Source organism: Xiphophorus maculatus, chromosome 9 (genome assembly GCF_002775205.1).
Source record: "Xiphophorus maculatus strain JP 163 A chromosome 9, X_maculatus-5.0-male, whole genome shotgun sequence".
NCBI classification, from domain to species: Eukaryota; Metazoa; Chordata; class Actinopteri; order Cyprinodontiformes; family Poeciliidae; genus Xiphophorus; species Xiphophorus maculatus.
In genome coordinates this window covers 4,035,453-4,051,541 of record NC_036451.1, presented here as the reverse complement: position 1 = coordinate 4,051,541, position 16,089 = coordinate 4,035,453, and the positions used below count along the sequence as shown (strand labels likewise).

The 16,089-nt window shown below is 38.2% G+C and overlaps 1 protein-coding gene across 1 annotated transcript in view; it reads right to left on the bottom strand.

The window, feature by feature from the left end:
- The window catches only part of ror1 (receptor tyrosine kinase like orphan receptor 1), a 144,194-nt gene extending 128,963 nt beyond the window's left edge, over window positions 1–15,231 (bottom strand). Inside the window, exon 1 of the mRNA XM_014470559.2 lies at window positions 14,942–15,231. Within this exon, the coding sequence (XP_014326045.1) occupies window positions 14,942–15,047 (106 nt within the window). The 5' untranslated portion in view covers window positions 15,048–15,231. The remainder of the gene's footprint in view (window positions 1–14,941) is intronic.
- Window positions 15,232–16,089: the final 858 nt, after the last annotated feature.

Here is a 16,089-nt window from a genome sequence, read left to right as displayed (position 1 = left end):
GCATACTTAACTTCTCTCTTACATAGATCTGTTATTTCCCATTCTCCATCCATCCATCCAGGATGGATGGATGGACGGATGGATGTTCCATGTGTCAAACTGAAAAGGGGAAGCAATCTTTCAGTGTGATGGAATCAGCTCCAGTCTGAACTCAAGATGTCAGAATTGATTTCATTGGATTTATTTCGAGCAATTCTTAAAAACAGGCAACACGATTCTATTAAACCGTGTCACTGCTTTTAAATTGTTTTCTATTGTTTTACACTTGTGCATTTGTATGAATTAGTTTTATTTTGTAACCAGGTTGCTGTGTATTGCAGACTTCTGCCCAGGTCCCTCTTGAAAATGAGATCCAGATCTCAACGGGTTTTACCTGGTTAAATAAAAGAAATAAAAATAAATAAATAAATAACCCAACATTCAAATTCCTACCTAAAATTAGAACATTACTTGAGACAGATTTTTTTTCAAAAAGGTTTTGTAATACAGAAATGTCAGCTTACAGAAAGGTATGACACTACTCCACAGCTTCTCAAAGGGTTTAGATCAGACAGATTTGCTGGCCCATCAAGGAGCATTTTGACAGTGGGGTAGGTGCCAGGTCCTGCTGGAAAATGAAATCAATGTCTATACAAAGCTTGTCAGCTGAGGGATGCATGAAGAGCTCTAAAATCCCCTCGTAAATGGCTCCCATGACCGACAGCAGCAGATGACCAGGCTCCCCAAATCATCGCGGACTGTGAAAACCTTAATGTAGACCTTGGGAAACTTTGTCTGTGGCTCTGTGCTCTTTTTCCAGACTCAGCAACCTTGATTTCCAAATGGAATACAAAGTTTATTTTGATCTAAAAAGGTAAGTTTTAACTAATTTAATCTAGCAAATTTCCCCCTTTGTTGTTTGTGCATCATGGAGCAGGAGTGGTTTAAAATTCAAGCAGTGTGATGTAGCCTGTGTCCTTAATATATTTGTATCTGCTGGTTCATGAAAAGCTTGAGTCAGTTGCAGTCCACACTCTTTGAATCACAATCCTGTTGAGGCTGTAGTCATCCCTGTTGGTTGAGCACCTTTATCTACCACAATTCTTTTTTCTACTAAGCTTTCCAGCAGAAATATGCTTTAAAGTCAGCAAATTTCCCCAATGACTGTGTTGGTCGCAACATAAAATGTCTGTATTCAAAACATGTTGTGGAACCTTTGTCAAAACATAATGTCAATAACATTAACAATATCTATTGCAATAGATACATGATCAATATCAACAGATAACAAGTCCAATAGAATATTCAATAATTCAACTGAATTCTAATCCAGAATGTAGGCAGAGGAAAGGCCTTGGCCAGTCAATCTCTCTCAGCACAGCTAAGAAAGGCGGGTGGCATCAACTCTCTCACTCTTTGGTTGCCTAGCAACAACCTGTTGAGTTACTTGAGCAGTAGCAGCTTTAAAATTTTGCCACCGTGGCTCATAATGGCTTAAAAATAAAAACACAACAACGTGAATTGAAAACTGTGCATAAAACAGGAAAGGTCACATCACAAGTTTGGCAGTATTTTAGATATTTAAGACTAAAAACTAATCAATAGTTATATCAACCGATATGAAATGAATATTGTCCAGTCCTGCCTATCTTATGTAGGATTTTAACATTCTGAAATATATATAATATACATGTCATTTATTTAATTTAAATTATAATAAATCCACTTTTCAATAAATTTCTGATATATTAAAACGGAATTAGACTAAGGTGAACCATTCAACAAAAAGATCAGTAAATATTCTATGAAGGTTTATTCTGCAGGTTTAGTCTGTCGGTTTTCTTCATAATTTTTTGTGCATCAATGGATAGGTTTTATTACTATACAAAAAATTATTTTATTCTACTATGAGTATAATGGTTGAACAAAATGGTGGTAGACAGAACGGCGAGAGGTAATGAGTTTCTTTGTGTAAAGCTTAGCACAGTAGAGGGAGCCATGCAGAGGTTAAACAAACACGCAGTGGAATCACGCGGGTCTAAGCCTCTTATATAGGCCCCTCTGAGGAGAAGATCATTGACTTTTGATAGCAGGATGGAGTTGAGGAGATGTGAACGATAAAGAGGCCAACAGGTCCTACAAAGTTCTCCTTTGCTCTAGTAATCCTTGGAAGTTCCAGAGTCAAATATTTCAAATTCTGGACATGCACAACTATATGAAAGTTAATTTAAGGGCTGTTGTCACTCAAAGTGTTATATGAAAATATTTTTTCAGATCAGTACCATTCCTGACCTTCTCGTCTTTCTCTTAACTGAGCCAGGACCCTCCCAACCCTCGCTCACCTCTTCCAACTAGCAATCTTTTCATCTGGTTTTCAAGAACGACTATTGTGCTTCATATACTCCATGGACCTCCACCGCATCCCCCCTCCAGGTTCCCCCTCTTCTGCTGGAGTCGCAGGGCAATGTAGTTTCATTTCCTGCCTGGCTGAAATTAATGCTCTTTGAAAGGAGGAGGGATGGGGTGCCGGGGACTCAGGGAAAGAGAGACAAATATAGAGAGAGACAAGAAAATAAAAGTTGGTGTGAGAGAACCATGGGCACACAGGAGACGATCTCAACAGTCGGTAAATCTAAACCATGGTGGTTCCAAGTCAGTGTCAGCTTTGATAAACATCTGAGGAGCAGAATCACTGGTGAAAGTGAAAATATGAACAACAGGGGACTGCTTTAGAGGCAAAACTCAATAATGGAGTAATGCTGATCCTTATTTTTTTATTTCATTATTATTTTTTTTTGCTCACAGTGGGACCGACTGGCATCCTAAATGATGCCAGTCACAAGTGAAGAAGGTATTACAACGCAGATTCCAGCTCTGTGACCATTCCAAAACCTTCCATTATCATTCCGGCAGATTGCAACCGCAAGAACCACAAATGCTCAGACATTACACAAGACATGGTGGCTCTTCAAACTCTTAAGCCCATCTGGAGACTCTGACTGTTTCATTCCATTCCTTTAACTCTCTTCTTTCTGTTTAAAACACCAAAAATCGAAATTGTTAAGACCTCAATTGCTCTTCCATTAGGAAAGCTACCTTGTGGTGAGACCGTCAAACCACAACGGATTTGTGTGAAATTTCAAGTGTGATAGCAGACTTCCCCAAAATTCTTGGCTTGTTTATATAAGAATCCTTTTAAGTTCATTTTATTGGTCTGGTTTATGGAAATGTCAGAGTCAGAAATTTGAAGGAAATTTGCTTACACTCTCTCTTGGAAAGTTAATACGCAAATATGAAAGGGTGTGGTATGAAACTGATCCAAACGATCAATTAGTCATTTGTGGACAAATATTTATTTAGCCACAAGTATTCTGATGAGGGTCATAAAAAGGCTTTATTTTCTTTCATGTTGTTCTGTTCAAGTTGATTCCCTTCTGGCATACGTGCCTTTTGCACCTTTTCTATATCATGCATAACTGCACAACTTAAGCATGTCGTCTTCAGCGCCTTCACATGTGAGAAGGCACAAAATCTCAGCCAGTAGTTTTTGACTTGTAATGAAAGCAGCATTCTATAGGAAGCAGACTTCTTAAGCTTCAATGATTCTGAAGAAGAAGAAGAAGCAGGACCATCATCAGCTCTTCAAGGATTTCTCAAACATACACGAAAAACTCAAGAGCAACACTCCAAGTGTGTTTTGATGATATAACATAATGACATGAATAAAAAGTTTTAAAAAGTAAATTTTACATGACACTTTTCCTTTAATAGGGCATATTATGAAGCTATATATGAAAAGTTAAAACACACTAACCAACTTAAAACCCCTCCGTACCCATAATATTCACAATATATCAAGAACACCTAAAGTAATGAAGATACAGATTGTCGAGCTAAATCACAGAGGAATTTTACCAACTTTCTGAATATAGTCTTCAAATGAAGTTCATTAACTTGCAGCTGTGAAGTCCAAACTTGCTTATATTTTGTGGTGGTAAAAAAATAGCTTAGGCATTTTCAGCATTATTATTTTAGCAGATCTCTGAATCTGCTTGCTGGGCAAGTAGCCTACGTAATTTAACTGGCAGCTTTAAGCTAAAACCCATTTGAAGGAACTAATCTTCAAAAGGAGAAAATTCTTGCAGTCAACCTAAGACTACAACAGGCTTAAACACCCGTCTCTGTGACCACTACCTGTATTTACAAAGCAATAAAATCTAAAGGACAAAAAACACACTCCTTTCCGTTTCTTCTGCGCTATTAGAAACCTCTCAAATATCTACATTGCAAGGTCAAAAAACCCAAACTAATAACAAGGAAATCGAAAACAGAAGAACAGAGTTACTTCACCCCAAACACAAATCATTAGATGGCCCGTAAAATTTGATTTCCTGGAGTCCAGGCATGTTTTGTTTAATGACTGCATTTCCAGGAGGGGTGAATTTGCACATTACACAATACAACATTTGTGTTTATACATGCGAGCGTGAAAAAACACAAAGAAAACAAAAAAATGGGATGGAAGAAAACACATGCGATGACGTATTAATAATAACTGCAGAAGGCCATGTTTATACAAATGCCCCAGGAGCTGATGGTCTAATGCTTTTGCTGTTTAACCACAACCACGTACAAGGAAAAAAACCGCTGAATACTAAGACTTAAATGTTCATCAAGGTCATTATCGGGCATCTTTTATTGGATAAAACATCCCTAATTCTAAATAGAAGAATTACAGTATAAGAGCCTACTTTAATTTTATCAAGATATATCTTATTGAATTTTAAGACATCTAAAACTGACAGCAGAATGCCAAAAGCTATTCAACTTGTTATGCTTGTGTCCCTGCGGAGCGTAGGAGCCACTCTGACTTTAGTTATTGTTGAGTGAACAGACGCCTGAGTTCAGACAAGCGTGTCAGTCAGATGGGCCAGAAGGGCCAAGTGGAGGAGCCACTGAGCAGCCAAAAGGAGCTGCATGTGCAGAGAGGGGATAGACACAGAGTGCATGTGTGTCTGAGTGGGAGAAAGAAGTCCTTGGAAGGCGGTGTGAAAGTAAGGGCAAAAGGAAAACTGCGAGAAAAGTGCCAGCATTAGTCTCAGTGTTTGTTTGCCAGTCAGATAAGAGGCGTGCCAAGGAGTTTGGATGTCATTCCCATCATGGCGGTGGGATGACAGAGGAGCTGAGTGTTTTCTCATGTCCAGCCGAGCAGAAAGTAGGCCTGAGAGAGTCACTGAAAACAAACGAGCAACTTTTCTACAGAACCTTGAAAGATTCTGAGAGTTCAATTTTACCACTTAGAGACTGCTATCAATTGCATACGGCCCAAACCTGATTTTTTGTCCAACTCAGCTACATCTAACTCCACAGCAAGGTAACATTTTTTGGCCTCAGGATCATCTTAGATCAAATCAGAACTGAATAACACTTCACACACATTCTTTAAACAACAGTTTATAACCTTTGTTCCTTTAAAAATGTAAAAATAAATACTTTGAATTCTTGGTGTGGTGTCCACACAGGCCGCTTGTAGATTACTGTCATGAATTAGTTAAACCCAAGATCTCACATGTGCATCCCTAAAGCATGTTGATGCACATTCAACATGAAGTAATAGTCTACCATCTTTATAAGTTAGTTTTAGTGTGTGTGTGTGTGTGTGTGTGTGGGTGTGTGCGTGTGTGTGTATATAAAAACTAAAGCAATAAATGGGAACAATATAATGACTATTAATCTGTTTCCTATGTTGTTTTGCAACGATGGGAATACTTCTTGCTCTTTTTGCTCAAACATAATGGCATTATGTTTGTTTTTAATATTTTGTGGAAATGCTGTGAAAGAGTAATATATTTAAAGTTATACAATTATAATCTGAGACAGGTAAAAAGCTTTTCCAAACTTTTTCTCCTCATACATATCCAGACCTAAAAGAAAATTCTGATTAACTGCCTTTAAAAACACTAAACTGCAACTCTACACTCAATTCAATTTCTCATAGCGGTGGACATATTTTAATTTTTAAAAGGGCATAAATTAGAAAAACCTATGGTAGTAAAACAATAAAGCCAACGTTTCTTAAAAAAATATAAATGCATGTGTATTTGGCAGGAGCCCATAAAGTTTGCTGTATTTAATACCCTGGGAGGAGGTGTGGTGTCTTACAAAGACCTAATTGTGGGTGAACAGCTATCAGCCTGCCTGCATGGAGAGCGAGTTTCTCAGGTCCTTAATGCAAAGCAAACAAGGTTTATAAAGATTTACTCTGACATGTATAGGGGAACTTAAAAAGCCATGTTTCATCCTACCCCCCTGCATGATGTTCACATTTTAGGCAGTTCACCATGACGGATGCTCTAGATGCACTAACTTGATAAAACATTAACTATGATGTACAATTTACAGCTCTTTTTCTCCACGTGCTGCTCCGCATTTAATGACTTCAAATCCATATAGGATTCTGATATGCAGAATGTGTGCCTTATTCCATTAGACTCATTTTATCATAAGCATAGTCTCACACTTTCAGCTTCTCCTACTGGGCTGCAGTAAAGGACTCATTGTATTGTGCGCATAAAGTACAGCGGGGAACATTTTCCTAATGTGGCAACAGCAATTTGTCATCCAGGCTGAGTTGAAAGACCTCAACACAGAAAGCGCTGAACACAACATTTAGGGATCTAAATCAACAGGAGCTTTCTGTCGCTGTTTTGTCTAGAAAAGAACTTTAGAGCTTGAATACTGAGCTACTATACTTGATTCTGTATTTCAACAAATCTTGCAATCATACAGCTTTCCTGTTAACCCCAAGTTGCCACTCTTCACTCCAACCGTGAGTTCAGAAACCTCTTTGGCAACCTTGAGCCCAGCCTTATTTTAGAGTGATTATTTATTGCTCTGATTGTGAATATCGGCAAATTTAGCTTAGTGGCTTCTGTTTAATCAACATTTCCCAACTTACTGAGATCAAGTCTAATTTGTCGAATTATATATTCTCCTGTTTTTCCCATTTTGAAGAGGGGCTTTGAGTCATAGACCAGCATAAAGGCTTCATGTAGGTAGCAACCCTTTTTTCCTCTTTGAAGCTGATTAAAAAGACATCAGCAGACCAGCAGAGCACGGTTGAAGACAGGCCCGGCAGCATGGGTGGGCATTGGGGGTCATTGCCCGCTAACAGAGATAGCTGTGACTCCCTGGACTGGAAGCTGCTTGTTGTTTTTACCTATAAGTGGCAAACTCTCTGTTATTCCTATATCGATTTGATACAGTAGGGGCTTCCGCACTTCCCATATCTGTGCCCACTGTCACTTTTTTCAGCAGCTAAAACTGTTTAATCCATTGTTAACACGTCGTAACCTGTTTGTCCGAGCCGCCGTTAAACGCAACATGAGCGCCAAGTTGCTCGCGCTCGGTTTACACCTGAGGCAGTGAAGGAGATCTGCTGCTGTGCAGAGCTGCTCGGGTTTGTGTTAGAATCATGGCAGCAAACCAACAAAACGCAAAGAACTTTTCACAGTTTTTCCCTGAAACCAACCGAATGAGTTGAGTAATGCTGTTTGACGCAGGTAATGTTTGCTAAAAGATGACTAGCTAATACCAATACAGCACGTTAAGCTATTGGTGTTGTCCATGTTCAGCTACGTAGATTGATTTTGCCCCCAAAAAATAAGCCGATGCCCCCCCTGTTAAACTCGTCTGGAGCCGGGGCTGGTTGAAGATATCAGAATCTGGAGAGAAACATCACAATCTTTCTGCAATTCTTTTTTTTTTTTTTTGTTAAAGCATTTGAAACATCTCAAGTAGCCACATTGACTTCTGAACTTTAGCACTAAAAGCATAAACCACTGCATTTCATTCCTTCTCTTCATCCAACACTGAATTTCCATAAACCCTCCACACACACAGCTTCCTCTATCCAACCACTCGCCACTCACCTCTTAAGCAGACAGTAAATTGCAGGAAAAAGGTTTTCATGCTTGGCCACAGTTTGCAGTGGCAGAAACATTATCAAGCATCAAGAAGGAGGATACGAATGAACGACGCTGCAGACTTTGATTAAATGTTACCTCTGACCACGATAAAAAAAAGTTAAGAGCTTAATTAGTGGAAATCAGAGATGCACCAATCAGGCTTTTCATGTCTGATCCCAATCTCTTTTTTAAATAGAATTGTGCAGATTGTTTAGGTAGAGGTGGTATGTTTGAATTAAAGTAAATGAATGAAAAGAAATTCCAGGATTTAAGAATCAAAATTTACCTGGCCTTTATTTTTTTTACTAAGCTCAGTTTCCTCTGATTTTCCACAAACACTGTAAATTTAGACCCTTTTATTATGCATAGAAAAGCCTCAGTTTTTTGTTGGTTTTTTTTTTAAAAAATGACCTTCAAGAGAAGATCATTTTTCCAGCACTTCTGCCAGCCAAACCAGCACCACAGCAACACAACAAAGATTCTTGGGCTTTTTGCATCACCAATAATGTTCAATGAGGCTATTAGCACAGAAACAACAGAAAGAGAGCGATTTAATATAACGCTCAACACAAGCAATAAAAACTGGAAACGTAAGAAGTTCCTGAATATCTTGGTTTTCTTTATACATATAATTTAGAACATGCTGTCTGCTAACTATACACCAGTTAAACAATTAGCACACTATATTCTCCAAGCAGTTTGGCAACTCTGAGGCACACTCAGCTTTGGCAACACACATGTGCTTAATAAAGAGTAGGAAGTAAGAAATCGGCTGAGTACGATGTATAGTTTACACACCGATGATTTAAATCAGGGGCATAAAACAGAGTCTGTGTGTGATTTATGACTATGTGCTGATTAAATTAAAGCCTATGATTTTCTCCTCATTTTGAACACTCAAATAGGAGTCAAGCTGTCTCAAAAACAGTCAGTTCTCCCTTGCTCCTCAAAAAAAAAGGAACCAACTACATCTGTTTCACACATACAGCTCCAGCCACATTTTTCTGTGCCTGGAAAAGGTATTTAGGGGGACGAACAGTGCCCTATGCTATGTGGTGGTGTAGTGTGTGAAAGCTTTTGATCGGAAAGAGAAAGAGATGCACCACTCAGACCAGGACAGAGTCCAGCATTTCCTGTCTGGATGAAACAACAATCGGAAGGAAACCACAGAGGAGCTATTAGCAGTGCAAGCATGATCAAATTAGTAAGCGGGAATAAAAACTTTGAATTTTTGTGGGTGGATGATTAGAGTTGACTTCTGCATGTTTTGTTTTTTTTTCAATATGCATTGTTGGCCACACCTGAGCACACTAAGATGATTAAAGGCAGGCACATCTGTGAGCAGAACACTGTGCCCTTTTTTTCCCCTCAAAGCATTTCCCATGACTGAGGAGGCTTTCCCAGCAGGAGGGCCTTTTTCACCAAAGCACCCATGGATCTCAAAGGAAGCAGAAAGAAAGGTGTAATATTTGTCAGGAAGAATGGGAAGACCTTATATCTCATGTTTCATTGCCTTGACATTTTCATTGGTTAAACAGGAAACATTACTTTTTAAGTGAAAATGTGCACGTTTATAGGCGTGTTTATGATGACTTTCCAATTAAATGTAGCACAATCAAGATAGTGTATTTGCCCCCATCCAGCAAATACATTAGATCTCAGACAAATCAGTGCTTTGCTTTTGTATACATATTTTACAGTTATTGGCCAGAAATTCCTAAAAAGACATTTTAGTTACTGCTCTGACCAGATATAGGCAACTTTTAATGAGCAGCTACCTTTGGTACGCCATGTAAGCAAGAAGCTATGTATCACTAAATAAACTTTTCCAGACAGTCTGATTGACTTAAAAAGGAATATATTACAGTAATAATTCAGTTACATTGACAATTACAATTAATGCAGGTTTATAAAACACAACGTACTGATACAGACACAATGTGGATGATGTTATTTAGCCAAGAAGAGTTTAATTTAGTCATAACTAAATTAGTTGGGTATAGCAGTTTTGCAAAAATTCAGAATGTGAGAGAGAAGGATTTTCTCTAGACAACTGGAAGGCTGTTTCTTTTTTTTAACCTCTGACATATGGAGCATGTTGAAAATAGATTTGTTTACAGCTTTTTGGAAATGGGATTGTTTAGGGGCAGGGAGTTGCATTCTCAAGGGAAACACACCAAGACTGCTGTTTCAGCAATGCTAGCAGTGCTAACAACAATAATAGCTGGATTATTATCGGATGCTAAAGCCAGTGTAAAAACTTGTATTCATCTCCTCATTGTTTTGAACTCTAACTCATGTCTTCTGGTATCAATATGAACAATGGTCAATTTAATAGGATGGGTTGTAGAAAATATTTTGTACGCTTTTCTTATACCTTCTTAAATTTTAGTTTTTACTCAGAAACCTAAATTAGCCAAAACTGAGCTCAACAAGACAAAATTTTTTACACAAGTCTGAGTCCAGTTAATCTGATAATCTAACTATTGTGCATATAATTATTTCTTTACATGATATTTATTTCCCTACTAAACCAGCATACTAAACTTAAAGCGTAGGTTTACCTCATTTATACTGCATAAACATTTTAACAGGTAAGAGGCAAATATCACGAAGGACACAGTATCAGCAGCAAGCTGTCCTAATTTCTAAAAATAAACTATAATGATCCATATTTTGACATCACTTATATTCAGTTTCATTATCTTCTCAGTAAATAGTGTAGGAAATGGACAGTAGATGGATAGTAAAGAGTCAGACTAAGAGAGACTGGTAACTATATGCATAGAAGGTCATTTAAAACCAACTTTCTTCGAAAGTCGACTGAAGCTATTTAAAGACTTTGCGGGTCACACAAAAAGGCTAAATGCCACAATGAATAAATTTTATAATGACTTTTAACATTCAGAGGTGAATGCTCTACAGTCAGGAACACTTCGATGGTTTTTGTAGAAATAGCACCATGAAAACACAGCTAATACTTTAACCTAATGAAAGTGTCACATATTATTACTTACAGCCAAAAGGCAGTAGAGGAACAACTGTCACTATTTGACAATAAAACTGCTTTGTTTTTATGCCTTCCCAAAAGCCCACAAGTTGAGCTCTAACCGTTCTCTATTTTTAGAACCTCATTAGCTGCAAAACCTGACTTTAACTTCAGAGTAAATAAAAATAAATCAGACGGACAGATTTATGCTGAAATCTGAGAAATACAAGGCATACATAAAATACAAGGTCTGCTGATACTTGTGTAAGTTTCACAGACCATGAAGGGAAGCTTGTGTAACGTGAATTAAAACCTATAGGTTTAGATCTGCACCTAAAAATCAGATTTTGACTTCAGCGTGTGTGGCCATTAAAAAGGGCGATAATCTCCTGTCCAGCAGTAATCATACCAAATTCCTTTCATGACCTCCTGACTCACTTTCCTGGGCATTGAGAAGAATTTGCAGCAAATACAGCTCTCTAAAAACATAAACTGCATGTGTGTGTTTGTTTTTACAACTAACTCGTGTATTTTCCAACATATCATGAAAATTCCCTTGTTGAAGCTGGGGAAACCCTAATTGTTCCTAAAAACGCAGGCATTTATACTACACCGACAGACCTGCGACCTCCGACCCCTGACTGGAAGCTCGCAGAGTGACCAACAAACCAGACGGCCGCAAATAAAAGTAGATAACGACGCTCTTCCCTTTCTTCTTGGCCACATGTGCTGAGACGTTTCCACAGAGCGGCCGTAACAAGGCCACAGATCACAGGCGCCGCACCGTTCTCTTCACAATTGATTACAGCTGAACCACATTGTTATCGTTGTTATCCCTCTCAGACTGCGAGCTCGAAAGGAGACAAAACTCCAGCAACTAACAAATGGTGAAGAGGCTGTTGCTAAAAGAGAAAAGATTCTTCAAGTAGAAATGCTTGTTAATAGCTATAAACGTTTTTTGGACAATAGTTGCCTGTCAACAGGCAAAACTGACTGGTTAAGTTTGCAAATGCAAAGCAAAGTACTAGGTGAAGATGTATTGGACTTTTCTTGGTTAATACTGATTTCCAATTTCTTAAAGGTCTCATCTGATCTTATTAATGGTTCTGATATTTTTAAGCTAAGACTTGGAGTTGTTAAATCAAGAAATACTTAGTTTCACTCTATTTCAAAAAATATTTTTAAAGATACTTACCTGCACCAAAATCAAAATAAACTGTGCTGTTATCTTACTAAGTTGGCACATAACTCAGCATAGCAGTGCTGAAGATGCACAAAAATGCATTTGTGCAAACCGTTTGGTCAGAATGTTTTGATCCATGAAAATTAACAAAACATGTCATGGTAATGTTAGTATTTGGAAGAAACTGTAAACCATGCTGTATATGCCAACGTTATTTAAACAACTTAAGGATATTATCTTAAATTAATTTAATGGGTTTTATCCCTAATCGTGATCTAATTTTAACAAAGAAAGGGAATATGTTGTTTGTTAATGTGTTTATAAAAGCAAAAATAGTGCAAATACTTAGTTTGATTGATGCAACTGTAGTGTAACAATACAAAATTTAACTGTTGGATTTTTGGATTTCGTGTCAAAACTCCTTTGTCCAGAAATAAAATAGGGGGAGAATCAGGGTCTTAATGCCTTTTCTCTCCATATTCCACCATCAAACTCCATTTGAATAAGTCAGAGCCAACTCATCCCGCTAAGTAATGTGGATTAACATTCCTCACTGTCTCCCAGCAAGAGAAAAAGGCCAGAAGATACGGAAAGGGACAGGAAAAAGAAGGACTATCACATAAAAGCTTTAAGCTCAACATAGCATATGCTGCACAGTGTCATCGTAAATAACCACCCAGAGCATTTAAGGGAGGACAGAGGTAATCCAAACAAACCCAGAAAATCTTCCGGAGATAATTCATAACTACCTTTCTGGATCGGGAGGGCTGTTAGATACTTACAACACACTCAAAAAGGCCAGGACAAAAACTATTTTAAAATGCCTTCCCTGAGCAGCTTCATAAACAATTCATATCTAAATCAAACTAAAATCAATCATACTTATATTAGTCAAGCAGTTACATACATACATCCAGCATGAGGCCATCTGCCATCTTTTCCTTTAGGATCTCACACAAACACGCAGAGCTGTGTGGAGGCGGAGGGGGTGAGAAAGCAGTAAAACTCAGGACTGACAAGACAAGAGTAGCCTTTAGTACTAAATATGGTTCACCCACAAATCAAGGAATTATTCTGTCTTGGAAGTCAAAGGAGTAGTCATCCTATTGCCTCAACAGCCATTAGGGATATCAACCAAACCTAAACAACAAAGGCCGTAAAGGTAAAGTGCTTTTCAAAAATGTTCATACCCTTTGAACCTTTCACACATTTTGCCACATCACAAACTCAAACTTGATAGAGCAACACATGATTGTTTAGTGAGAGGAAAATGATGCATACTTTTCATTTAAAAAATATGAAATGTGGCTTAGATTGTGGTCTGCCCCCAACTAACTACACTGGGCAGGTAGTTGTCCCAGTGCAACTAGCTGCCCTTACGAGTCTAATCAGTAAACAGAGTCCACTGGTGTAATTTAATGTCAGTACAAATCCAGCTGTTCTGTAAAGGCCCCTGAGGTTTGTTCAAAACATTAGCGAACAAACAGCATCATGAAGACCAAGGAACACAGCGGACAGCTTATGGGGAAAGCTCTGGAGAAATTTAAAGCAAGGTTAGGTTATCAAAACATTTCCCAAGCTTCAAACATCTCATAGGAAACTATGCAAGCCATTGAAGAGAGACAAGAATTGAATTGTTGAAAAATTAGCTAGAAGACGTTTACCACGAGTCATGTAGAGCATACATGTGGGGGGAAAAAAGGATCCGATCAGATGAGATCAAAATTAAACTTTCCATTCTACTTGTAAAAGCTAACACAGCAAATGACCCTGAACACACCATCACTGTTGTGAAACAGGCTCAGAGTATCATGCTGTGGAGATGCTTTGTGTGGTAGCAGTTATCCTCTTAGGAGGGCAAAAACTCCGAACATACAACCAAAGCTAAAAGTTAATCATTTGAAATGACCTAGTCAAAGTTCAGACTGATATTCAATTGAGAATCTGAGGCTAAAATAAAGATATTCAACCTCTCCATTCAAATTGAGTGAGCTTTGTTTTTTTTTTTTTGTTTTTTTTTGAAGATTCAAGGGCAACACTCACTTAGCCTAAAGGACTTGCAGCTCTAACTGCAATAAAGAAGGTTCTAGAGTCAAAGGGGCTGAATACAGTTCAAATCTTCTCATACTTTTAGCTCCAGAAACACCGAAAAACTAGGTATCCTATTCTTTCCAAGTCATATTTATGCATTACATTATTTGAAATCCAAAACAAAACTAATAAAATGTGACAAGATTTAGCAAAGCATTGCAGACACAGATATGGGCAACTCGTTTTCATAAGAAGTCAAACGCTGCAGTACTTCACAAAAGGTGATCTTATTGCCATCAACAGCTATTAGCAGTAAAGGCAGTGGAAATGGCTCTCATCCATCCTTATCTTTAATGAATCTACATTTTCAGGGGGTGGCGGGGCGCACAACAGCCACGTTAAGAGTCCTCCTCATGTCTATCAATGGGTTGAAGTCTCTCCCCGTGCCGAGGCTTCAGAATCACAAAGGGACTTTAATCTAAAACCCGAAGCTCTTTCGCAAGAGAGAAGCTGAGTGATAGCAAACAGATCTGCTTCATCTACATGCGACAGAGATTATCTCTTGTGGAAACAAAGAAAAGAGTCTTTAAAATATAAATATGCTTGTAAAGGACTTGAACCGTCTCTAAAAAGTGGTTTAATTGTAATAAGCACACGTTGGAGTGCAGTTAAGTTTTTCTGCAGATTGGCACATAGATGAATGGGGCATAACCGCAAAGAGCAGAGCCAACAGAAACGCTGAGGAGAGACAGGAAGGATTCCCAGTGGAAGAGGAAAGCTGTAGAAACTCACCGGACGCGCTCAGGTCCAGCACGCCTTGGAGCAGCAGGGAGATCCACAGAGCGCAGGCTGGACATCTCCACAGACGTTCCCGCACCGCGGCCCGATTTTGATACATTCCTCTGGCTCTGTCTAACACCCTTAGCCGCTTTTCACATCCAAATCCGAACGGGATCGTTGAGTTCTCTTCCCCCCCAAAATGCGTCTCCAAATTCAGCGGCGCGCTGCCTTAAAGTTTGTTGTTTGCGCTTTCCTTCAGAAAAAAAAAAAAAAAAATTAAAAAGCGCACTGAATTACCTGAATTTAAAAAATGAAGCAGAAAGTTGCGTCTTTTCCTTCTTCTCTCTTTGGAGCCCTAACTGTGTGTGTGTCTCGCTCCAAATGAGCACAAACTTCTTCCAACAAACTTGAGTAATCAGAATTGTGCCCCAAAGGAACCACATGGTTGTGTTTAGACACGTGTCGCCACCGTGCGTTCACTACAGGAAAAACAACGGAACGAACCGAGGCTTCTCTATTTCCATAAAAATGACATTGCTATGTTTTCAGAATTATATTTTTATTTCTAGAAAATTTTCATTTTCATTATCTATTTTAAAGTGCTTTTAGGTTACTGTTCAAACAGCTAAATAAAGATTTTAATTATAAATGTTTCACTGCAGAACCCGTATTTTCAGGGGAATCACTGAAAACACATCAACCAGTCTTGTTACATTTGATCAATTATTTTTGAGTCCAGGAAAAAAAAGATAAAGGTTAGTTACAGGCTAGGTTTTAATAAACATAGAGATAATCTTGCTTCATTTTTACTAGGGTTCAAATCAGTTGCCACTATCGAACAACCTGCAGCACATCTTTAGATGTCTGATAAATGATGAAAGTCCTAAAGGTTCACAAGGTTAGCTTTTTTGAAGGCTGCACAATAGTCCTAAACTGCCCTTGTGTATGATTGTGGTTGTTTGTGCTTCAGATTTTAACATGAAAAACCTTAAAGCTCTATAGTTCAAACAAAGAAAAACTAATGAAAGGCAGAAGGTTCTATTTAGAACATTTCTTGTTAGCATAATCTCATAGCAAAGCTAATTGTTGTACTGATGAATATTTTTGATAGTCTGACCTGATTTGCCTAAGAGAATTACAACAGACATCAAAATCTATAA